This window comes from Bombina bombina, chromosome 1 (genome assembly GCF_027579735.1).
Source record: "Bombina bombina isolate aBomBom1 chromosome 1, aBomBom1.pri, whole genome shotgun sequence".
Taxonomy (NCBI): domain Eukaryota; kingdom Metazoa; phylum Chordata; class Amphibia; order Anura; family Bombinatoridae; genus Bombina; species Bombina bombina.
This window is the reverse complement of record NC_069499.1, coordinates 287,681,640-287,707,549: the sequence shown is the minus strand read 5'-3', so window position 1 is coordinate 287,707,549 and position 25,910 is coordinate 287,681,640. Positions and strand designations below refer to the sequence as shown.

Genomic DNA, 25,910 nt, shown 5'->3' with positions numbered 1-25,910 from the left:
CAGGAGATCCACTGCTACAAGACACCACGACGGGATTCCTATATACAGCCAGCTGGTTTGCTGATTGAATACCAGCCTGCCTCTAATAGGCACAAGAGAGTGCCTTCACGTTTGTGAGTACCCTGTATCTTGTCCAGTTTGGCTTTTGTGGTTTCCATTGACCTACACATGTGGCGCCTCTGTTTTTGTTTTGATTACAGTTTTCCATCTCAGAAGTTGCATCACTTGTGAAGTGAAGACCGAGAGTTGCCTTCTTTCTTTACGGACTTTTGTGGGACTGTCTACTTACACCGTTCATATTGGCTACTACCCAGTGCCACGTGTGTATATACATATATACATTCATCTGTTGATTATAATAATTCTTTTAATCATTCTTGTATTTTCTTTTGCTATCTCCACAATTTTTTTTTAAATTTTTGGGGTTTTTATAAATGTATATTTACACTTGGGTAACCCACAATATTTATTGATTAGCGCCTCCTATAGGTTATCTGTGGAATTACTATCACAGAGTTTCCAGTTTTTAGCACATTTTATTGAAGCAGAATTGAATTAAGCCCAGCAAATAAGGGGGTTCAAATAATGACCTCACCCCCTGGAAGCTCCTTCCCTGCTTGAGAAAATGGCTTTGGCACTGCTGAGCAGTAACATTTACACCAGTAAATATAAAATAACAGTCTCATGGACTGGATTTTAATCCCACATGTGATGGTTTGTAGATTCTAATCATTTTATGAAATAAATATCCATATGCAAAACATCTCTCCTATAGTTGTCTACAGGTTGTTAAGGTTAAAAAAATAAATAAATAGTTTATCTAAACAACTTACAAAAACATGCAAGGGATGGTAATCTGGAGGGGTCAGCAGCTGTTCTGGGGGTGTAAATTTAAGAATACTTAATCCGGGTTCCTCTCCATCCTGTAAGGTCTGAAAGCTGTGTTGATGAGTGGATCCTAGGGAATCTGTCTGGGAAGATGCATTTGGTGCCACATTTGCAGACACAAGCTCATCCTTCAAAAACAAAAACAGCAATCTTGATTTTATCACTGATAGAGAAATTATATGCTATGAATTTGTTCAATATGATCACACGTTGTCACATTTACCTCTGCTCCACTCTTCAGGGATCTCACCAGCTCTCGAGGCTTATAACTGTGAGATGCTTCATGCACACTGATTGGCTGATATCCCATTAGTTCGAAGTGTTGGGGAACCTAAAATAGTCGGTAAATGACACATCAGTCATATCAGAGTACTTTATTGATATAAAGGGGAAATATGTCACTGGTTCAAATTGTGCTAAAAGCCTAAAAACTGGAATAAAACAAAACTAATACAGATAATAAATTTAAATTATATTATATAAGATATATTCTCTAAAATAAAATAAAAAATGTGTCAAGAATATTGCACAAAATTCTGCTTACAATAGAAATAAATGTGTAATACAAATTTAATAAACTTTAAAACCAGTTTAAAATACACCCACATTCATATGACACATATTCACCTAGGAAGAATGTTATGGCATTATTACCAAATGGTATTCTCAAAATTAATTAATGCAATTTAAATCTATAGTGGTGTCCTGATAGTGGTTCAACATCTGCATTAAATGACCCTTCTGATCCATACATAGGGTTCTATTTATCAAGGCTTCAACCCTCATTGACTAAACAGTTCTAAGCCATTGTTGAAAAAAAAACTAAATTTATGCTTACCTGATAAATTTCTTTCTTTCCGGATATGGTGAGTCCACGGTGTTATCAATTACTCTTGAGAATATCACTCCTGGCCAGCAGGAGGAGGCAAAGAGAACCACAGAAAAGCTGTTAAATATCACTCCCCTTCCCACAATCCCCAGTCATTAGACCGAAGGAAAATGGAGAAAAGGAATAACACAAGGTGTAGAGGTGCCTGAAGTTTAGTAAAAAAACAACAAAACTGTCTTTAAAATACAGGGCTGGGTCGTGGACTCACCATATCCAGAAAGAAAGAAATTTATCAGGTAAGCATACATTTTGTTTTCTTTCCTAAGATATGGTGAGTCCACAGCGTCCTCAATTACTGTTGGGAACCAATACCCAAGGTAAAGGACACGGAGGACTAGGGAGGGACAAGACAGGTGGACCTAAACAGAAGGCACCACTGCTTGAAGAACCTTTCTCCCAAAAGAAGCCTCAGCCGACGCAAAAGTATGAAATGTATCACATTTGGAAAAAGTATGCAGAGAGGACCAAGTTGCAGCCTTGCAAATATGTTTCACAGAAGCTTCATTTTAGAAAGCCCAAAAAGAAGAGAGACACCCTAGTGGAGTGAGCCATGATTCTCTCAGGAGGCAGCTGTCCAGCAGTCTCATACGCCAAACGAATAATACTTCTCAACCAGAGAGAAAAAGAAGTAGCAGTAGCTTTCTGACCTTTACATTTCCCAGAAAAACAAACAAACAATGAAGAAGACTGGCGAAAATCTTTAGTCGTCTGCAAATAGAATTTAAGAGCACGCACAACATCCAGCAAATCTTATTTAGACACCAAAACTTCACCTCCTCCTTGCACCGAAGGCAAAGAGAATGACTGGGGATTGTGGGAAGGGGAGTGATATTTAACAGTTTTGCTGTGGTGCTCATTGCCTCCTCCTGCTGGCCAGGAGTGATATTCCCAACAGTAATTGAGGACACTGTGGACTCACCATATCTTAGGAAAGAAATAACACTGTATGTCTCAATAGTGATCCAGTGATATCACTCCAAATAGCCAAAATTGTGATATAAGCAATACTGCAGTGTATATATATATATATATATATATATATATATATATACATACAGGTAGAGGGCGGCACTCACTGGTCTTTTTAAAGTGTACTTTTATTAGAAAAAGCGTGACGTTTCAGGGACACACTCCCCCTTCCTCCTTGTCTGAGGAAGGGGAGTGTGTCCTCGAAACGTCACGGTTTTTCTAATAAAAGTACACCTTAAAAAGACCAGTGAGTGCCGTCCTCTACCTGTTATATTCAACCGCTGGCACCCTGGCAGTTGCTACTATGGTAAGAGTGCTCTTTTTTAGAAATATATATATATATATATATATATATATGCACAATCATACATACAGTATATATATATATATATATATATATACACACATACAATCATACATACATACACACACATATATTATATTATATATATATCGACTAGAATAGCGCACTCCCACTCGCTAGAAATCTCCAGACCAGGGTGCATAAACCATAGATAAAGTCCAATAATATGCACTCACTGGATTTAAACACAGCACACTTTATTCAGTTGTGACGTTTCGGGGCATTCACTCTGAGGAAGGGGTGAATGCCCCGAAACGTCACAACTGAATAAAATGTGCTGTGTTTAAATCCAGTGAGTGCATATTATTGGACTTTATATTTTATATATATATATATATATATATATATATATATATATATATATATATATATATATATATATCCAACTTTTTAATTAATATTTTTTAAATAAAAATACAAAAACAAATTACTATTTTCCCCTGCCTGTGTCTTTGTTTTTTGTGTGTTCTAAAATGCAAATAATAGTCTTATTTAAAACAACAAATATTGCTGTGTCTGTGTGTCAAATTCCACAACTTTTCCCATAACTCCTAGTCCTGGTGAAAACAGATTGTTGGAGGAGCTATACACATCTTTATAACTGGTACTTTTCATTCATTCTCAAACACCACAATATGTGGATGCAACTGTGTGTTTTCTTATAAGGGTACAGTTTTCCAAGAGGCTCTGTGCTCAAACCCCCCAAATAGTATAGGCAAACATACAATTAATTAGGTCCTCTGAAAAGCAAGCAAAGTTTTGTGAAACACAACCTTAATTATGCTATTGATTGGTTTTTGTTCACTGTAACTTGACATTCATCATTTGCAGCTCTCTTTGTTATTCTCTGGATTGTCCCTCCCTATCATGTAGATTAAAGGTATACTAAACTCAATTTTTTTTTCTTTCACGATTCAGAAAGAGCATGCTATTTTAAGCAACTTTTTAATTTTATCTTATTATCTATTTTCTTCGTTCTCTTGCTATCTTTATTTGAAAAAGAACGAACCTCAGCTTAGGAGCAGGCCCATTTTTGGTTCAGCACCCTGGGTGGCGCTTGCCGATTGGTGGGTACTTTTAGGTAAGATAATACGTTTATATTATTAATAAGTTTATAACTATATACAGTGTTCTATTCAAAATAAAAATGTGTAATAAAAGTGTACAACTGTGTATTACAAGTTTACGTATGACACAGTGGAGATACGGACGGGAGCCGTGGACTTTCCTACCCTCGATGGAAATAAAATTATCAGGTAAGCATAATAATTTATGTTTTCCATCTAAAAGGGAGGAGAGTCCACGGCTTCATTCATTACTTTGGGAAAAATATAGCCAAGCTTAGAGGACACTGAATGAAACCGGGAGGGTATAAAGGCAGACCCTATTCTGAGGGCACCACAGCCTGTAAAAAAAAAAAATCTTTCTCCCAAAAACAGCTTTCGCAGAAGCAAAAACGTCAAATTTGTAAAGCTTTGTAAAAGTGTGTAAGGAGGACCAGGAAGCCACCTTACAAATCTGCTCCATAGAGGCCTCATTCTTGAAGGCCCAAGACGAAACCACAGCTCTAGTTGAATGAGCCGTGATCCTCTGAGGAAGCTTATGTCCCTATCTCATAGGCCAAGCGAATCAAGCTCCGCAACCAAAAGGACAAAGAAGTAGAAGAGGCCCTGTGCCCCTTGCGCTTACCGGAATACACCACAAAAAGAGACGTAGACTGTCTGAAATCTTTCGTAGGCTGAACATAGAACTTTAAGGCACAAACCACATCCAGATTATGAAGTAACCTCTCCTTAGAAGAAGAAGGGTTAGGACACAAGGAAGGAACAATTACTTCCTGATTGATGTTACGGTCAGACACCACCTTGGGAAGAAACCCCAAACTGGTGCGAAGAACAGATGGAAAGAAAAACACAGATGCGCCAATATGGCCTAGTAACGTCTATACAAAGGGTTAATCATAGTCATATGAAAGGTACTCACAAAGATAAAGCACCCAATGGTGCAGGTGGAGCATACAGGATCAAAAGCAGTGGCCCAGCTCACTGTGTGCCAGTGTCCCAGGTATCCGATCAAGTAGTCAGCACGCAATGTAGTGAGACAGAATGTAGCGCACCTCTAGGTGCAGTATCAGCAAGCTGGGACCTCTCAGTCGCCCAGTAGACTGCACACAGGTATTCACAGCGACGCTCTCCAAACCAAACGATTAAAACAGTCCCAGAACAGCAAGTGTATCATAAAAACATAATTTTTATTAAAAACAATGCAACGCGTTTCTCAGCCCTTCACAGGCTGTTTATTAGAGAAAGGACAGAATCCTGGATACCTTCACCTTATGCCAAGGATATCCATGCTTCTCACACCAGGACAAGTAAGTCCTCCACACCTTATGGTAGATGCGACGAGTGACTGGCTTCCATGCCTGAATTAGCGTATCAATCACATTTTCAGAAAAGCCTCTCTTGGCCAAGACTAGGCGTTCAATCTCCATGCAGTCAGCCTCAGAGAATCGAGATTTTGATTTTGAAAAGGACCCTGTTGCAACAGATCCCTGCGACAGGGTAACCTCCACGGCAGAGAGGATGACATCCCCACCAGATCAGCAAACCACGTCCTCCGCAGCCACGATGGAGGAATCAGATTGGCCGAAGCTTGTTTCTGTTTGATCCCTGCCACTACACGAAGAAGAAGTGATAACGGTGGAAAAATGTAAGCTAGGTTGAACCCCCAAGGCACCGCCATGGCATCTATCAGCTCTGCCTGGGGATCCCTGGACCTCGACCCGTATTGAGGTAGCTTGCAATTGAGTCAGGACGCCATGAGATCTATCTCAGACGATCCCCATCTGAGACAAATCTCTGCAAACACTTCAGGGTGAAGAGACCATTTCCCCGGATGGATGGATTGCCTGCTGAGAAAATCTGCTTCCCAGTTGTCCACACCTGGAATGTGAATCGCTGAGAGCGATCAGCCTCCCTCATGGCTAGGGAGCTCCTCGTACTCCCTGATGGTTGATGTAAGCCACCGAGGTTATTTTGTCGGTCTGGAATCTGATGAAGCTGAACGACTCCAGAGGAGGCCATGCCATCAGAGCATTGTAGATTGCTCAGAGTTCCAGAATATTTATCGGAAGGAGAGACTCCTCCCTGGTCCATTTTTCTTGTGCCACCCTGCACCCCAAACAGCTCCCCATCCTGCCAGACTCGCGTCCATAGTCACAATCTCCCAGGACGGTCTCAAGAAGGATGTCCCCATGGACAGTTGCTCCGGACGGGTCCACCAAGAGAGGGAGATCCGAGTCCGAGCATTCATGGATATCTGCTGAGATAGATCTGAATGATCGCCGTTCCACTGTCTCAACATGCACAATTGAAGAGGTCTGTGATGGAACCTGGCGAACGGAATGACGTCTATGCTTGAAACCATGAGTCCGATCACCTCCATACACTGAGCCACCGAGGGGCTTGAGGAGGACTGAAGGGCCAGACAATAGGACGCAATCTACCTGCGTTGATGGTCTGTGAGAAATATTTTCATGGACATAGAGTCTATTATCGTGCCCAGGAACTCCACCCTGTTGCTGGGAACCAGGGAACTCTTTCCTGAGTTGATCTTCCAACCATGAGATTGGAGCAAAAGAAGAAGAGCCCTCGAATGATCCTCTGTGAGACTGAGCGACGGCGCCTGGACTAGGATGTCATCCAGATAGGGCACCACAGCAATGCCTCTGGCCACTGCAGATAGCGCCCCCAGAACCTTCATGAAGACTCTCGGGCCGTCACCAGACCAAAGGGGAGAGCCACAAACTGAAAGTGTCAGTCCAGAAACGCAAATCTTAGGAACTTGAAGTAGTCCCTGTGAATTGGCACATGAAGGTAAGCGTCCAAGTCTATAGTTGTCATGAACGGTCCCTCTTGAACTAGGGGTAGAACAGATCTGATCATTTCCATTTTGAACGATGGAACATTCAGAAACTTGTTTAAACACTTTAGGTCCAGAATCGGGCTGAACGTGCCCTCCTTCTTTGGAACCACAAAGATTTGAATAGTACCCTAGACTCCTTTCTGCTTGGGGTACTGGTACGACAACGCAGAGAGAGGAGAGATCCCTCACACACTCTAGAAAGGCCTCTCTCTTTTCTGGTCTTGAAGACAGGTTTGAAAGGAGGAATCTGCCAATGGGCAGATGGGATCTGAACCCTATCCTGTAACCCTGGGCGACAACCTCCAGAACCCAAGGGTCCTGAACGTCCTGTAAACAGGCTTCTGAGAAGAGATATAATCTGCCCCCTACTTGGTCCAGAGACCGGTTGGGGGCCGCCCCTTCATGCCGATTTTGTCTCAGCGGGCTTCTTGCTCTGCTTAGACTTGTTCCAATAATGAGCCGGCTTCCAAGTTCCCTTGGACTGGTCCACTTTCGCGGCGGGCTGCTGGCGCTGGGCCTTGTCCGCACGAAAGGTAGATTCTTTAGGCTTAGCCTTCTTATCCTGCGGTAGTAGAGCTCCCTTGCCTCCCGTAACCATGGATCCAATCCAATCCTGGACCGAACAGAATCTTTCCTTGAAAAGGCAGGGACAACAGCCTCCAGACCAAGATTTTAGCCACAGAGCCCTGCGAGCTAAAACGGAAAAACCTGACACCTTAGCGTTCAGGGAAATAATTTGCATATTAGCATCACAGATGAAAGAATTGGCGACCTTCACCGCCTTAATCTTATTCTGTATCTCGTCGATGGAAGTCTCCCCGTCGGCCGTTTCACACAGGGATACACACCAATATGTCGCAGATCCGTAAACCGCGGCTACGGCCAGTGCCAGCTGAGAAACAAACCCCCGTGTGTTGAAACATCTTCCTTAAAGGGACACTGAGCCCAAATGTTTTCTTTCGTGATTCAGATAGAGCATGACATTTTAAGCAACTTTCTAATTTTTTTCATTCTCTTGGTATCTTTATTTGAAATGCAAGAATGTAAGTTTAGATGCCGGCCCATTTTTGGTGAACAACCTGGGTTGTCCTTGCTGATTGATGGATAAATTAATCCACCAATAGAAAACTGCCGTCCATCGTTTTGAACAAAAAAAAACTTAGATGCATTATTTTTTAAATAAAGATAGTAAGAGAACAAAGAAAAAATGGTAATAGGAGTAAATTAGAAAGTTGCTTAAAATTGCATGCTCTATCTGAATCATGAAAAAAAAATTGGGGTTTAGTGTCCCTTTAACATGTTTTCCAACTTTTTATCCATGGGCTCCTTAAACGACGAACTATCCTGTAAGCAGGTGTTCCCCTTACCAGAAATTACCTTAATCTAATGAGTTAAGTTGCCGCATCTGTGGGGGGAGGGAGACCTCCAATGTGTAATTCCTTCCGTATGGGTTTGTGGCAATATCGTGCATCCACCTCCTGGAGTCTGTAGAAAGATCTTAATATATATGTCCACCTCCTGGAGTATAGGAACTTCTGATATCCACTTGTTCCTCTTTGTGAGTAAGGATTGCTCAGGTGTGTATAAATAGAGAGAGGAAAAAGAGCCAGATAGTGTAATACTGATATTTTAATATATCCCTGATAGTGTCTTGAGGTCTTTAAATGTGAGTGCACACTTTTCTACTTGTTTGTGTGTTTTAAGCATTAAAGGAATCAGTATAACACTATCTGGCTCTTTTTCCTCTCTATTTATACACACATGAGCAATCCTTACTCAAAAAAGAGGAAAAAGTGGATATCAGAAGTTCCTATACTTCAGGAGGTGGACATATATATTTAGAAGTTTCTACAGACTCCAGGAGGTGGATGCACGATATTGCCACAAACCCATACGGAAGGAATTACACATTGGAGGTCTCTTTCCCCCCACAGATGCGGCAACTTACCTCATTAGATTGAGGTAATTTCTGGTAAGGGGAACACCTGCTTACATATGTTAATACCTTTTGGGACACATTACAGATATATTTTTATCCCTTTTTGTGAACTATATTTTCTTTTAATTTAGTATAAGAGTGATAGTGCTGTTTTCCCTTGATTTGTAATAATTGTGTGTATATACAGTATATATATATATATATATATATATATATATATATATATATATATATATATATATATATACACACACACACACACACACACAATCGTATGCAAAAGTTTAGGCACCCCCTGACAATCCCCATGATTTTCATTTATAAATAATTGGGTGTTTGGATCAGCAATTTCATTTTGATCTATCAAATAACTGAAGGACACAGTAATATTTCAGTAGTGAAATGAGGTTTATTGGATTAACAGAAAATGTGCAACATGCATCAAAACGAAATTAGACAGGTGCATAAATTTGGGCACCCCAACAGAAATATTGCATCAATATTTAGTAGAGCCTCCTTTGGCAGAAATAACAGCCTCTAGACGCTTCCTGTAGCCTGTAATGAGTGTCTGGATTCTGGATGAAGGTATTTTGGACCATTCCTCCTTGCAAAACATCTCTAGTTCAGTTAGGTTTGATGGTTGACGAGCATGGGCAGCCCGCTTCAAATCACCCCACAGATTTTCAATGATATTCAGGTCTGGGGACTGGGATGGCCATTCCAGAACATTGTACTTGTTCCTCTGCATAAATGCCAGAGAAGATTTTGAACAGTGTTTTGGGTCGTTGTCTTGTTGAAATATCCAGCCCCGGCGTAACTTCAACTTTGTGACTGATTCCTCAACATTATTCTCAAGTATCTAATGATATTGAGGGGAATCCACGCAACCCTCAACTATAACAAGATTCCCAGTACCGGCACTGGCCACACAGCCACACAGCCTCACAGCAAGATGGAACATCCACCAAATTTTTCTGTGGGTAGCAAGTGTTTGTCTTGGAACGCTGTGTTCTTTTGCCTCCATGCATAACGCTCCTTGGTATGACCAAATATCAATCTTTGTTTCATCAGTCCACAGAACCTTCTTCCAATATCAAGCTGGCTTGTCCAAATGTGCGTTTGCATACCTCAAGCGACTCTGTTTGTGGCGTGTGTGCGGAAAAGACTTCTTCCGCATCACTCTCCCATACAGCTTCTCCTTGTGCAAAGTGCGCTGAATTGTTGAATGATGCACAGTAACACCATCTGCAGCAAGATGATGTTGTAGGTCTTTGGAGGTGGTCTGTGGGCTGTTTTTGACTGTTCTTACCATCCTTTGCCTGTCCGATATTTTACTTGGCCTGCCAATTCTGGCCTTAACAAGAACTGTGCCTGTGGTCTTCCATTTCCTCATTATGTTCCTCACAGTGGACATTGACAGCTTAAATCTCTGTGATAGCTTTTTGTAGCCTTCCCCTAAACCATAATGTTGAACAATCTTTGTTTTCAGGTCATTTGAGAGTTGTTTTGAGGCCCTCATGTAGCCACTATTCAGAGGAGAGTCAAAGAAAACAACAACTTGCAATTGGCCACCTTAAATACCTTTTCTCATGATTGGATGCACCTGTCTATGAAGTTCAAGGTTTAATGGGCTCACCAAACCAATTGTGTGTTCTAATTAATCAGTGCTAGGTAGTTACAGGTATTCAAATCAACAAAATGACAAGGGTGCCCAAATTTGTGCACCTGTCTAATTTCGTTTGGATGCATATTGCACATTTTCTGTTAATCCAATAAACCTCATTTCACTACTGAAATATTACTGTGTCCTTCAGTTATTTGATAGATCAAAATTAAATTGCTGATCCAAATACTCAATTATTTATAAATGAAAATCATGGAAATTGTCAGGGGTGCCTAAACTTTTGCATACAACTGTATATATATATATATATGTGTGTGTGTATATATATATATATATATATATATATATATATATATATACACATACAGAAATATATATTTATGAATAAATATAACATTCCTCTATGTGAAGAGTTTTGGAATGTGAAATATTCCCATTTCATGTTGGGTTTATGCACTTGGTTAAACGCGATCTGTTTTTTTTTCCCCTTTTCAAGCTCCATTGAAGTTTGTTTACTTTCAACTTGTAATATGCACGCTACCTGACACGTGCAAAAAACCTCTGTCTAGCGAAGTTAACATGCGAGCTCTAACTACCACTCCACTTTATAGACTCAATAAAAAACTGGCATGTCTAAAAACCCCAAATATTTTTTTTTTTTCTCAAAACAATTTTTATTGAAAGACATCTTGACAGCAAGTACAAAATTATACCATTATGAGGTTACATCAATATGGGTTACAATAGTTTATACAGTGTTTATATCACCCACAAGTGTTAAAAGCTTGCTAGTACCCATGAGGTTTTTTGCTTATAAATAACGTGTCCTTTATTTTTCTCCTATTTTAAATAAAACAAACCCTCGTACAATTCCACCATCCCAAAAACAAACAAGTAAAACAGAATTTTTATTGCTCTCCTTAAACAGTATTGCAGGATAAAATAATTTCAAAAGACTCTTTGTCAAACAAATAACTATCACATGCGTTTCAATCACAACGATGAACCCCATAACATTATTTTACACATAAAACAAGCGAGTTACAAATAAAACAAATAATTAAGGCGTAGAACAGTTAACACTGGCGGGCTCTTTGAAGCCTGAACCTGTTTGCCCTGTTATTGCTTTTAATGCATACCAATACATTTTATTTTTTACGGATGATTGTTTTTCTATTATATCCCCAGCTGGGAAGTCTTCTAGATATACTAGTTTTCATAAGCCTCCTCCTTCCCCTAGGATCTTTCCCTTCCGATTTATGACCATATATTTATTTAGCTTCGGTGCAGGCTCGCAGATCTCAGTTGGCGGACTAAAATCACCCCGGACAAGACTGACCGGGGTGATTGACAGCCTCTGCTGGCATGTGATTGGCCGCATGCTAGCAAGGGGCGGCATTGAACCAGCAGCTGCTGGTGCAATAATAAATGCGGGCAGCGTATTTCTGCTTGCTGGCCGTGATACCGGGTGGACAGGTTTGCTTCTTAAATGTCGGCCAATATCTTTTACAGACTGTTTTTAGAAGTCAAAACACCATTCCCCTCTCAATTGGGAAATGTCGAGGTATTGCTGAGTGACATTGAATAAACTGTGCATGTATCACATAATTTAATAATTCCATTGAGCTAATATCTACCTGATATGAATTGATTTTGGCTATAACTACAGCAGACCCCCCCCCACAACACCACCCTCACTACCGTAGTCATTTAAGAGTTAAAAAGAGAACATTTGTCTTGTTAGTTCAGCACAGACTCCTGGGGTGATGGTGACAAGATTCTGTGTTTTAGTGGAAGATATGATCAGAATCTCAGGATATTGTAAGTTAACAGATACATGTGAAAATCAACATGATATTCACTAGATCCTCTTTGAACTAGCAATTTTCCCAGACGAGAATGTGTATTGTGACTTCAGAGATCAACATATTTGAAGGCTATGAGTCATATGAAATGAATTGTGTTTCAATTCACATAGTTATAAAACACATATTATATACAAACATATGAGTCTGGAAGATATGCTTTGTGCCTAATCTTCATAATAATTTAAGATACTCAGATGGTATTAATAACATCTATACATATCTATAAATGTATTGAACTAAAAATATACTATATTAGATAGTGTCTGCTGTGTTAAATAAATAACCACGTATTTAAAAATGTGTAACCAACTTATCTCAGAATAATAACACTGCGTCTTTAATTTCAGACATATGAAAAGTGCATGTGTAATTGGTGCTGTAAATTATATCATATGTGTTTATACACTCAGCAAGAGATATACTGGATATGGAATATGCTGTATTTATATTAATATGGAATAAAAATCAAATGTAAATATAGCTATATGAAATTACATCAGACTGCTATTTACAAGGTATGTATGTGATATTAAGATGATAACTGGAAAAGGTTGAAACATTATATCAAGATATGAACTAAAATACTAATTAAATTCATGCTGAAAGTATTAAAAATCCTTTTAAGTGCCATAATGAAGTGGAATATACTTGTGTTTGATATTGCTACAAACCTCTTCAGTAGTATCAGATAGTCCCATATATATAGACTAGATGAATGAATTAATATCAGGAAATAGTGAGTATATTAAATATACATTTAAAAATATATAAGAATATCTGTATTTTCTGTAGCAGTATTGATAATGAAATAGTTTGTCTATGTCTGCTGCCGCCTAATGGTTAAGAAATGGTATTGCAGCCAGGAGGGGTTGGCTGTTAAAAGACATACATTTCCCCGGGCCAATGAGATGTTCAGCTTCGAGGGGCTTATAGGGACAATTTTCGGTTGAGGGCATTAAGAAAATTTCACCAATAATTAGAAAAAGAGGTAGGCTTTAATCACTTGATAAAAGTCTGATGCACAGGAGTAAAAAGGTACATGCTGCTGAATTTGGGTCACTGACTTATCCTGCTGCCTTGGATTACAGAAAGCAACATTGGGCCTAAACATTTTTATTTCCAGAATTGCATATACCTCCTTATATGACTGTGAACAGGAATATTGGAAAAAGCTGAATTATCATACGGTTATTTGGTGATGTATACAGTTGCTCTATATTTTTAATGTTTTAAAATAAGGTATTCTAAAACTATAGTTAAATTGTAGCTGTGAGTTAAAAGGAAATGTATTCTTATATTTAATATTAATTAGACCAGGGGTAGTAAGTATACTGGTGTTAAATATTAATATTGGCATATTTAGGCCAGATTAATTGGCATATAAATTGGCTGTTGTATTAATAATATACAATTTCTGGTGGTTTATTTAAAGTTATATAGAACCATTTGTGGGCTAAATAGTTTAATTATACTTTTCTGAAAGTTCTCTTAGATTTACTGAGATTTAGTAAGATTTGTGTGAAGCATCTTGTTAAAGTTGCCAGAAAAAGTATGTGAACCCTTTGGAATGATATGGAGTTTTGCACAAATTGGTCATAAAATGTGATCTGATCATCATCTAAGTCACAACAATAGACAATCACAGTCTGCTTAAACTAATAACACACAAAGAATGAAATGTTGCCATGTTTTTATTGAACACACCATGTAAACATTCACAGTGCAGGTGGAAAAAGTATGTGAACCCCTAGACTAATGACATCTCCAAGAGCTAATTGGAGTGAGATGTCAGCCAACTGGAGTCCAATCAATGAGATGAGATTGGAGGTGTTGGTTACAGCTGCCCTGCCCTATAAAAAACACACACCAGTTCTGGGTTTGCTTTTCACAAGAAGCATTGCCTGATGTGAATGATGCCTCGCACAAAGAGCTCTCAGAAGACCTACGATTAAGAATTGTTGACTTGCATAAAGCTGGAAAGGGTTATAAAAGTATCTCCAAAAGCCTTGCTGTTCATCAGTCCACGGTAAGACAAACTGTCTATAAATGGAGAAAGTTCAGCACTGCTGCTACTCTCCCTAGAAGTGGCCGTCCTGTAAAGATGACTGCAAGAGCACAGCGCAGACTGCTCAATGAGGTGAAGAAGAATCCTAGAGTGTCAGCTAAAGACTTACAAAAGTCACTGGCAAATGCTAACATCCCTGTTAGCGAATCTACAATACGTAAAACACTAAACAAGAATTGATTTCATGGGAGGATACCACAGAGGAAGCCACTGCTGTCCAAACAAAACATTACTGCACGTTTACAGTTTGCACAAGAGCACCTGGATGTTGCACAGCAGTACTGGCAAAATATTCTGTGGACAGATGAAACCAAAGTTGAGTTGTTTGGAAGAAACACACAACACTATGTGTGGCGAAAAAGAGACACAGCACACCAACATCAAAACCTCATCCCAACTGTGAAGTATGGTGGTGGGGGCATCATGGTTTGGGGCTGCTTTGCTGCGTCAGGGCCTGGACGGATTGCTATCATCGAAGGAAAAATGAATTCCCAAGTTTATCAAGACATTTTGCAGGAGAACTTAAGGCCATCCGTCTACCAGCTGAAGCTCAACAGAAGATGGGTGTTGCAACAGGACAATGACCCAGAGCATAGAAGTAAATCAACAACAGAATGGCTTAAACAGAAGAAAATACGCCTTCTGAAGTGGCCCAGTCAGAGTCCTGACCTCAACCCGATTGAGATGCTGTGGCATGACCTCAAGAAAGCGATTCACACCAGACATCCCAAGAATATTGCTGAACTGAAACAGTTCTGTAAAGAGGAATGGTCAAGAATTACTCCTGACCGTTGTGCACGTCTGATCTGCAACTACAGGAAACGTTTGGTTGAAGTTATTGCTGCCAAAGGAGGTTCAACCAGTTATTAAATCCAAGTGTTTCACATACTTTTTCCACCTGCACTGTGAATGTTTACATGGTGTGTTCAATAAAAACATGGCAACATTTCATTCTTTGTGTGTTATTAGTTTAAGCAGACTGTGATAGTCTATTGTTGTGACTTAGATGATGATCAGATCACATTTTATGACCAATTTGTGCAGAAATCCATATCATTCCAAAGGGTTCACATACTTTTTCTTGCAACTGTATATTGTTAACTAAGCACTGTTAAGTTAGCAGTTCATATTTTGGTATTGGAGTAAATATTACAGGATAATTATAGACTGTTCTGGTATTCTCATTTGTGATATTTTAATAAGGGATTCATTGTAAGTAAGGTTAATTTTTTTGAGATATATTTTATGAGCTGTTTTATATAGAAAACTGTAACAGAATAAGCATATATAATTCACAATCTAGTTTTTACATAAATATAATTCAAAGTGTCTGTAAAGATAACTAATCAGAAGAAAGGTTTAAATATTAATTTATAATAATATTTATTGTCGTCAAATGTATAGATATCTCTATAGTGATATTTTGGATTACACTACAAAGATCTCACTGAAGTGTATTGAAAAAGTTCTGCTATATTAATTGTTAATATCGCTGACAATAGTTTTATCATGCTATTAATTATTAATATTCATAATTACGATATGTAACACATTGGAGGACACTCCTGAGACGTATCAACATATTTGGAGGTTACTGCTGAGATAATAATAAATAATATTGTAAACTAGTATATACAACAGCAATCAACACATACTCTGAGTTTTCAAATGGGTACATTATTAAGTTTTGAACCTGTTGAGGTTGGTGTAAAATAAATATCTCCCACTTTTCGACAAAAACATAATTTATGCTTACCTGATAAATTTATTTCTCTTGTAGTGTATCCAGTCCACGGATCATCCATTACTTGTGGGATATTCTCCTTCCCAACAGGAAGTTGCAAGAGGATCACCCACAGCAGAGCTGCTATATAGCTCCTCCCCTCACTGCCATATCCAGTCATTCGACCGAAACAAGCCGAGAAAGGAGAAACCATAGGGTGCAGTGGTGACTGTAGGTTAATTAAAATTTAGACCTGCCTTAAAAGGACAGGGCGGGCCGTGGACTGGATACACTACAAGAGAAATAAATTTATCAGGTAAGCATAAATGATGTTTTCTCTTGTTAAGTGTATCCAGTCCAAGGATCATCCATTACTTGTGGGATACCAATACCAAAGCTAAAGTACACGGATGATGCGAGGGACAAGGCAGGAACTTAAACGGAAGGAACCACTGCCTGTAGAACCTTTCTCCCAAAAACAGCCTCCGAAGAAGCAAAAGTATCAAATTTGTAAAATTTTGAAAAGGTATGAAGCGAAGACCAAGTCGCAGCCTTGCAAATCTGTTCAACAGAAGCCTCATTTTTAAAGGCCCAGGTGGAAGCCACAGCTCTAGTAGAATGAGCTGTAATCCTTTCAGGGGGCTGCTGTCCAGCAGTCTCATAGGCTTAACGGATTATACTCCGAAGCCAAAAAGAAAGAGAGGTTGCTGAGGCCTTTTGACCTCTCCTCTGTCCAGAGTAAACAACAAACAGGTTAGATGTTTGACGAAAATCTTTAGTAGCTTGTAAGTAAAACTTCAAGGCACGCACTACATCTAGATTATGCAAAAGACGTTCCTTCTTCGAAGAAGGATTAGGACACAATGATGGAACAACAATCTCTTGATTGATATTCTTGTTAGAAACCACCTTGGGTAAAAACCCAGGTTTTGTAGGCAGAACTACTTTATCTGAATGAAAGATCAGATAAGGAGAATCACAATGTAAGGCAGATAACTCAGAGACTCTTCGAGCTGAGGAAATAGCCATCAGAAACAGAACTTTCCATGATAGAAGTTTGATGTCAATAGAATGAAGGGGTTCAAACGGAACCCCTTGGAGAACTTTAAGAACCAAGTTTAGGCTCCATGGAGGAGCAACAGGATTAAACACAGGCTTAATTCTAACTAAAGCCTGACAAAATGCCTGGACGTCTGGAACTTCTGCCAGACGCTTGTGTAAAAGAATAGACAGAGCAGAAATCTGTCCCTTTAATGAACTAGCTGATAATCCTTTGTCCAAACCCTCTTGGAGGAAGGACAATATCCTAGGAATCCTAACCCTACTCCATGAGTAATTCTTGGAATCACACCAATGAAGATATTTACGCCATATCTTGTGGTAGATTTTCCTGCTGACAGCCTTTCGTGCCTGTATTAAGGTATCAATGACTGACTCGGAGAAGCCACGCTTTGATAGGATCAAGCGTTCAATCTCCATGCATTCAGTCTCAAAAAAATTAGTTTCGGATGATTGAAAGGACCTTGTATTAAAAGGTCTTGTCTCAGAGGCAGATTCCACTGTGGAAAGTATGACATGTCCACCAGATCTGCATACCAGGTCCTGCGTGGCCATGCAGGCGCTATCAGAATCACTGATGCTCTCTCCTGTCTGATTTTGGCAATCAGTCGAGGGAGCAGAGGAAACGGTGGAAACACATAAGTCAGGTTGAAGAACCAAGGAGCTGCTAGAGCATCTATCAGTGTCGCTTCTGGGTCCCTGGACCTGGATCCGTAACAAGGAAGCTTGGCGTTCTGGCGAGACACCATGAGATCCAGTTCTGGTTTGCCCCAACGATGGACCAATTGAGCAAACACCTCCGGATGGAGTTCCCACTCCCCCGGATGAAAAGTCTGACGACTTAGAAAATCCGCCTCCCAGTTCTCTACGCCCGGGATATGGATCGCTGATAGGTGGCAAGAGTGAGTCTCTGCCCAGCGAATTATCTTGGAGACTTCTGACATCGCTAGGGAACTCCTGGTTCCCCCTTGATGGTTGATGTAAGCCACAGTCGTGATGTTGTCCGACTGAAATCTGATGAACCTCAGTGTTGCTAACTGAGGCCAAGCTAGAAGAGCATTGAGTATTGCTCTTAACTCCAGAATATTTATTGGGAGGAGTTTTCAGTGAGTTCCAGACTGCACCCCAACCTAGAAGGCTGGCATCTGTTGTTACAATTGTCCAATCTGGTCTGCGAAAGGTCATACCCTTGGACAGATGGGCCCGAGATAACCACCAGAGAAGAGAATCTCTGGTTTCCTGATCCAGATTTAGTAGAGGGGACAAATCTGTGTAATCCCCATTCCACTGACTGAGCATGCATAATTGCAGCGGTCTGAGATGCAGGCGCGCAAATGGCACTATGTCCATCGCCGCTACCATTAAGCCGATTACTTCCATGCACTGAGCCACCGTGGGGCGCGGAATGGAGTGAAGAACACGGCAAGCATTTAGAAGTTTTGATAACCTGGACTCCGTCAGGTAAATTTTCATTTCTACAGAATCTATAAGGGTCCCTAGGAAGGAAACCCTTGTGAGAGGAGATAGAGAACTCTTTTCTTCGTTCACTTTCCACCCATGCGACCTCAGAAATGCCAGAACTATCTCTGTATGAGACTTGGCAATTTGAAAGCTTGACGCCTGTATCAGGATGTCGTCTAGATAAGGAGCCACCGCTATGCCTCGCGGTCTTAGAACCGCCAGAAGTGAGCCCAGAACCTTTGTAAAAATTCTTGGGGCTGTAGCCAACCCGAATGGAAGAGCTACAAATTGGTAATGCCTGTCTAGAAAGGTAAACCTCAGGAACCGATGATGATTCTTGTGAATCGGAATGTGAAGGTAGGCATCCTTTAAGTCCACTGTGGTCATGTACTGACCCTCTTGGATCATGGGTAAGATGGTTCGAATAGTTTCCATCTTGAATGATGGAACTCTGAGGAATTTGTTTAAGATCTTTAGATCCAAAATTGGTCTGAAGGTTCCCTCTTTTTTGGGAACCACAAACAGATTTGAATAAAAACCCTGTCCTTGTTCCGTCTGCGGAACTGGATGGATCACTCCCATTACAAGGAGGTCTTGCACGCAGCGTAGGAATGCCTCTTTCTTTATCTGGTTTGCAGATAATCTTGAAAGGTGAAATCTCCCTTGTGGAGGAGAAGCTTTGAAGTCCAGAAGATATCCCTGAGATATGATCTCCAACGCCCAGGGATCCTGAACATCTCGTGCCCACGCTTGGGCGAAGAGAGAAAGTCTGCCCCCTACTAGATCCGTTGCCGGATAGGGGGCCGTTCCTTCATGCTGTCTTGGAGGCAGCAGCAGCAGGCTTTCTGGCCTGCTTGCCCTTGTTCCAGGATTGGTTAGATTTCCAGGCCTGCTTGGATTGAGCAAAAGTTCCCTCTTGTTTTGAAGCAGAGGAAGTTGATGCTGCACCTGCCTTGAAATTTCGAAAGGCACGAAAATTAGACTGTTTGGCCCTTGATTTGGCCCTGTCCTGAGGAAGGGTATGACCCTTACCTCCAGTAATGTCAGCAATGATTTCTTTCAAACCAGGCCCGAATAAGGTCTGCCCCTTGAAAGGAATGTTGAGTAATTTAGACTTTGAAGTCACGTCAGCTGACCAGGATTTAAGCCATAGCGCCCTACGCGCCTGGATGGCGAATCCGGAATTCTTAGCCGTTAGTTTAGTCAAATGAACAATGACATCAGAAACAAATGAGTTAGCTAGCTTAAGTGTTCTAAGCTTGTCAATGATTTCAGTCAATGGAGCTGTATGGATGGCCTCTTCCAGGGCCTCAAACCAGAACGCCGCCGCAGCAGTGACAGGCGCAATGTAAGATAAAACCTTGTTGAATAAACATTTTCTTAAGGTAACCCTCTAATTTTTTATCCATTGGATCTGAAAAAGCACAACTGTCCTCAACCGGGATAGTGGTACGCTTTGCTAAAATAGGAACTGCTCCCTCCACCTTAGGGACCGTCTGCCATAAGTCCCGTGTAGTGGCGTCTATTGGAAACATTTTTCTAAATATAGGAGGTGGGGAAAAAGGCACACCGGGTCTATCCCACTCCTTACTAATAATTTCTGTAAACCTTTTAGGTATTGGAAAAACATCAGTACACACCGGCACTGCATAGTATTTATCCAGTCTACACAATTTCTCTGGCACTGCAATTGTGTCACAGTCATTCAGAGCAGCTAATACCTCCCCAAGCAATACACGGAGGTTCTCAAGCTTAAATTTAAAATTAGAAATCTCTGAATCAGGTTTCCCTGAGTCAGAGATGTCACCCACAGACTGAAGCTCTCCGTCCTCAGGTTCTGCATATTGTGACGCAGTATCGGACATGGCTCTTACAGCATCTACGCGCTCTGTATCTCGTCTAACCCCAGAGCTATCGCGCTTGCCTCTTAATTCAGGCAATCTGGCTAATACCTCTGACAGGGTTTTATTCATGATTGCAGCCATGTCCTGCAAAGTAATCTCTATGGGCGTCCCAGATGTACTTGGCGCCATATTAGTGTGAGTCCCTTGAGCGGGAGGCAAAGGGTCCGACACGTGGGAAGAGTTAGTCGGCATAACTTCCCCCTCCACCGAACCCTCTGGTGACAATTCTTTTATAGATAAAGACTGATCTTTACTGTTTAAGGTGAAATCAATACATTTAGTACACATTCTCCTATGGGGCTCCACCATGGCTTTTAAACATAATGAACAAGTAGTTTCCTCTGTGTCAGACATGTTTGTACAGACTAGCAATGAGACTAGCAAGCTTGGAAAACACTTTAAACCAAGTTAACAAGCAATATAAAAAAACGTTACTGTGCCTTTAAGAAAAACAAATTTTGACAAAATTTGAAATAACAGTGAAAAAAGGCAGTTACACTAACGAAATTTTTACAGTGTATGTAACAAGTTAGCAGAGCATTGCACCCACTTGCAAATGGATGATTAACCCCTTAATACCAAAAACGGAATAATAAATGACAAAAACGTTTTTAAAACCAGTCATAACAACTGCCACAGCTCTACTGTGGCTGTTACCTTCCTCAAACACGACTTTTGAAGCCTTTTGAGCCCTTCAGAGATGTCCTGTATCATGCAGAGGGAAGCTGAATGTCTCTGTCTGTAATTTTTGCTGCGCAAAAAAGTGCTAAAATAGGCCCCTCCCACTCATATTACAACAGTGGAAAGCCTCAGGAAACTGTTTCTAGGCAAAGATCAAGCCAGCCATGTGGAAAAAAACTAGGCCCCAATAAGTTTTATTACCAAGCATATATAAAAACGATTAAACATGCCAGCAAACGTTTTATATTGCACTTTTATAAGAGTATGTATCTCTGTTAATAAGCCTGATACCAGTCGCTATTAAATCACTGCATTTAGGCTTAACTTACATTAATCCGGTATCAGCAGCATTTTCTAGCAAATTCCATCCCTAGAAAAATGTTAACTGCACATACCTTATTGCAGGAAAACCTGCACGCCATTCCCCCTATGAAGTTACCTCACTCCTCAGAATATGTGAGAACGGCAGTGGATCTTAGTTACTTCTGCTAAGATCATAGAAACCGCAGGCAGATTCTTCTTCTAAATACTGCCTGAGATAAAATAGTATGCTCCGGTACCATTTAAAAATAACAAACTTTTGATTGAAGAAAGAAACTAACTATAATACACCACTCTCCTCTTACTACCTCCATCTTTGTTGAGAGTTGCAAGAGAATGACTGGATATGGCAGTGAGGGGAGGAGCTATATAGCAGCTCTGCTGTGGGTGATCCTCTTGCAACTTCCTGTTGGGAAGGAGAATATCCCACAAGTAATGGATGATCCGTGGACTGGATACACTTAACAAGAGAAAGTCTTAACTCTTAACTTCAAGTAACTTGTAGCATCAAACTGTTCCACTATCAGTTGACGTAACAATGAGCTTTTAAGTTGTATAAATGTAGGTGGATTCTCGTTTCTCCATTCACTGAGTATAATGTTATAAACTAATGACTGTTGTCCTAGTTTAGTTCAGAAATCCAAAAATAGTATAGCATCCTTATCCACTCTGATATTAAGAGTGCATAGCTTGCTCAACTATCTTTCTATCATGGCCCAAAATTAAATTAGGCCCGGACAGGTCAAATATTTTATTTTGTAGTGGACAAGTCCCTCTCTTAAATAAATATATGAATTTAGTCTGTATAGCCAAATAATCACTGTGGGAACGTTGATCACTTGGTCAAAAAGTGCTTTTATTTCTGCAGGCACAAATGGGCCCCTCTAGTTTATATAATAACGCCAAAAAGCCCATATAGATCTCTCTTTCAAATTTAGCTACCCTTGATGATAACTTAGTAAGGTGATGGTAGTAGCAACAGTAGTCAATTGAGACTTTTTCAAAATGTAATTTAAAGATTTTGTGTTGCAGTCGTCTGACCTAATGAAATATAAATATGATGGTATACTTTGAATCTGCTGGACCTGTTCAAAATAAAATATAATATAATTTGTGTGGATTACTCACTGAAAAATGACACTGTTTAAATGTAAGCAGCAAAAAAAGCTCAAAATCAGTGGTATGAAAAAGGCTTAGCAGCGAAAGGATTAAGCAAGTTAACTCAGATTGGGTGTATTACCTTTAACTTGTAGTATGGAAGTTCTTGTTTAAGGATGACATCTGCAGGTTTGGGACAAATTACTTTGAGATCTCCTAAATCCTGGTGGAAAGAACCATATAAAAAGTGTTGGAAATAACATTTACATCAATACTTTAGAGAAATGAATATTCTGTAGCTTCATTGAGACTATTAGGAGATGAGAGAAAGTTGCATAGCCTGAATATTATCAGAGTAAAAACATAATTTATGCTTAAATGATAAATTTATTTCTTTCATGGTGGTGAGAGTCCACGATCCATTACTCCTAGGAATTTGCCTTCCCCACCACTAGGAGGAGGCAAAGATTCCAAAACCCCAAGAGCTCTATAAGACCCCTACCACCTTACTGGCACCTCAGTCTAACGTATAGCCAAGCAAAAGAGGTAGGAAAAAAAGTAATAAGTACAAAATAATAGAAGCAGGGAAAAAATATGTGCAAATAAAAAATAAACCAAAACCAAAAAAATAAACAGGGTGGAGTTTTGTGGAATCTCATCACCATGAAAGAAATTAATTTATCAGGAAAGCATAAATTATTTTTTCTTTCATACAGGTGGTGAGAGTCCACAATCCATTATTCCTGGGAACAAATACCTACGCTGTGGAGTCCACGAGTAATGCAATATAAAGGCGGGATAAAAAGAACATCTGTTTTCACAAAAAAAAACAACCCAAAGTAAACTAAAAAATTAAAAGTTCACTTTATATATATATATATATATATATATATATATATATACACACAGTTTTTTTTAAATATATATGCACTAAAAAAATGACCCATAGGCAAAACACATTAAGCTGAGACCAGTGCCTGAAGGACTTTCCTATCAAAGGCTGCCTCAGAAAAAGCAAAAACATCAAAATGGTAGAATTTACCATTTATATGTACCAGATATGAAAAATCCCCAATACCCTCCAGCAGTAGAAATGTGTAATGAGGCATCTTCTGCAAGTAGTAAACACATAATAAAAAATGAATAGGTCCCTGTTCCTATCTTCTAGCAATACCCTCTAACCATAGAAGATATAATTTCGTAATAAAACATTGTTTTGCTTTATGTTAACACATTTCAAAACAATGGGACTATAGTGGCATATGTTTCACTTCTTGCACTACAAAAATTAAGTAAAATGGCCCCCAAAGAGATACCATCTCTCCTACAGAGAGAATCTGACCGCAATACATTGCTCAATCTGAATCTGACCGTAATACATTTATACATTAAATGAAAAAAACTCTGCCTTTAGACCCGCCGCTCCGATTCTCCGTCTGAGAGGGGAGCTGGTCACCTGATCGCAATGCTGCAATGCGAAAATGGCACAGCTCCGTCTTCATAAACAAGGAAGAAAGTGGAGCCATTGACCGGCGCAAACTGAAAAGAAGGGCGAAAAAAGCGAGCCTAAACTTTTTGCACTGCAATATATTCACTTTCCAAAACTATAGAACGGATATCTTGTAGTGTTAGTCTCTATCTATCAGAAGTGCTAGTCCTAAGCACTCAATATAAATCACTCGGTCAGCAAGTTGCATAACAGTCATAAACACAAGAATAAATAAAGTTGTAAATAAGCATGTACTAATCCCTCTTGCGTCTTTTACAAAATTTCCAAGGGAAAAAATGAAGAACAGAAGTAACACATATCTTTACATGCCAAATAAAAATTCTAGCCTAATGAAGCTGGTTAACCCCTTCATTACCAACAAAGGGGAACCAGTCTCTCTCCTTTTCACACATGCTACTACAGTGCCAGCCACATGCCCCAATGTAACCCTTAACACAGGATTATCTATGTGCCAAATAATTAAGCAGAGTCTTCTTAAGTTGTTAAGTGCTCAATCTCCCCACCTGGAAGAGAAAGCACATACCTGCCATCCGCTGTCCAGCATGTAGACAGTCACAAGGTATGAGAGGACACAGATCCCCACAGAGACCTTTTAAAATAAGAAAGAACAGAGTATCCAACTCTGGCTTTCTATAGTAGGGCAGCAACTATTTGGAAAACACAGCAAGTACCACTTTGCAGGTTCCAAACTGCTTTAAAGCCACGACTGCAAGGTCCAACGTGGAATACGGCTATACCCCAAAAACTTGCTTGTAGCTATATTTTCAATTCTTCTTACAGACACTTAAACTTTACTTCCTCCATGCACGAAAGGCAAAGAGAATGACTGAGGGTTGCGGGTAAGGGAGTGATACTTAACAGTTTGACTGTGGTGCTCTTTGCCTCCTCCCGCTGGCCAGGAGTGATATTTCCAACAGTAATTACCCGTGGACTCACCATATCTTAGGAAGAAATTGGCTTAACAACAGACTTAATACAAACCAAAGCCTAAACGAAACCATGAATGTCAGGAAGATCTTCCTATGAAACAAAACTGAAAGCGCAGAAGGATAAACAAACTTCACATCCGACAACAGGATAGTGCACTAACAGATAGGGAGCTTGTGCGAAAACCGATGGCAAATAAAAGAATAAGCGTGCCAGAACGCAACGTACATGAAGGGGAATAACCTGTCCCAGGGCTATATATATATACAGTTAGTGGAAACTTTGCAGCCCTCTGTATTGCCTAACAATGCTGTCACCTTATTACTAAGCAATAACAAGATCACCCTACTAAAGAACAGATCCTTTTTTGGATTGAATTCACTTGAAAAATTAGATCTGAAGAATAACCTGATTAGTTCCCTTGAGCCAGGGGCCTTTTATGGACTTTCCTCATTGAGGCGGCTCCAAATTCGAGAGAGAGTACTAAAGAGATTCTTGGATCATAAGAGGACATCGCTCCACTATACCACAGACACCGGGAGGGAGAACTACCTATACACTGCGCGGCACTTACCTCATCAGATTGAGGTAACGGAGTGTAAGTATACTCCCAACGGGCTCGTTGTGGAACGTGGATACATTTTTATATTTGCTTAAACATCTGCATAACTCGCATCTACTTACAGCTATTGAAGT

General features: G+C 40.0%; 1 protein-coding gene across 1 annotated transcript in view; it reads right to left on the bottom strand.

Moving 5' to 3' along the window:
• Positions 1-25,910, bottom strand: part of CFAP221 (cilia and flagella associated protein 221) — a 453,572-nt gene that overhangs the window by 76,375 nt on the left and 351,287 nt on the right. Inside the window, exons 17-19 of the mRNA XM_053698027.1 lie at positions 22,920-23,000; positions 1,112-1,219; positions 834-1,016 (exon numbers count right to left, since the gene is read on the bottom strand). Of these exons, the coding sequence (XP_053554002.1) occupies positions 834-1,016; positions 1,112-1,219; positions 22,920-23,000 (372 nt within the window). The remainder of the gene's footprint in view (positions 1-833; positions 1,017-1,111; positions 1,220-22,919; positions 23,001-25,910) is intronic.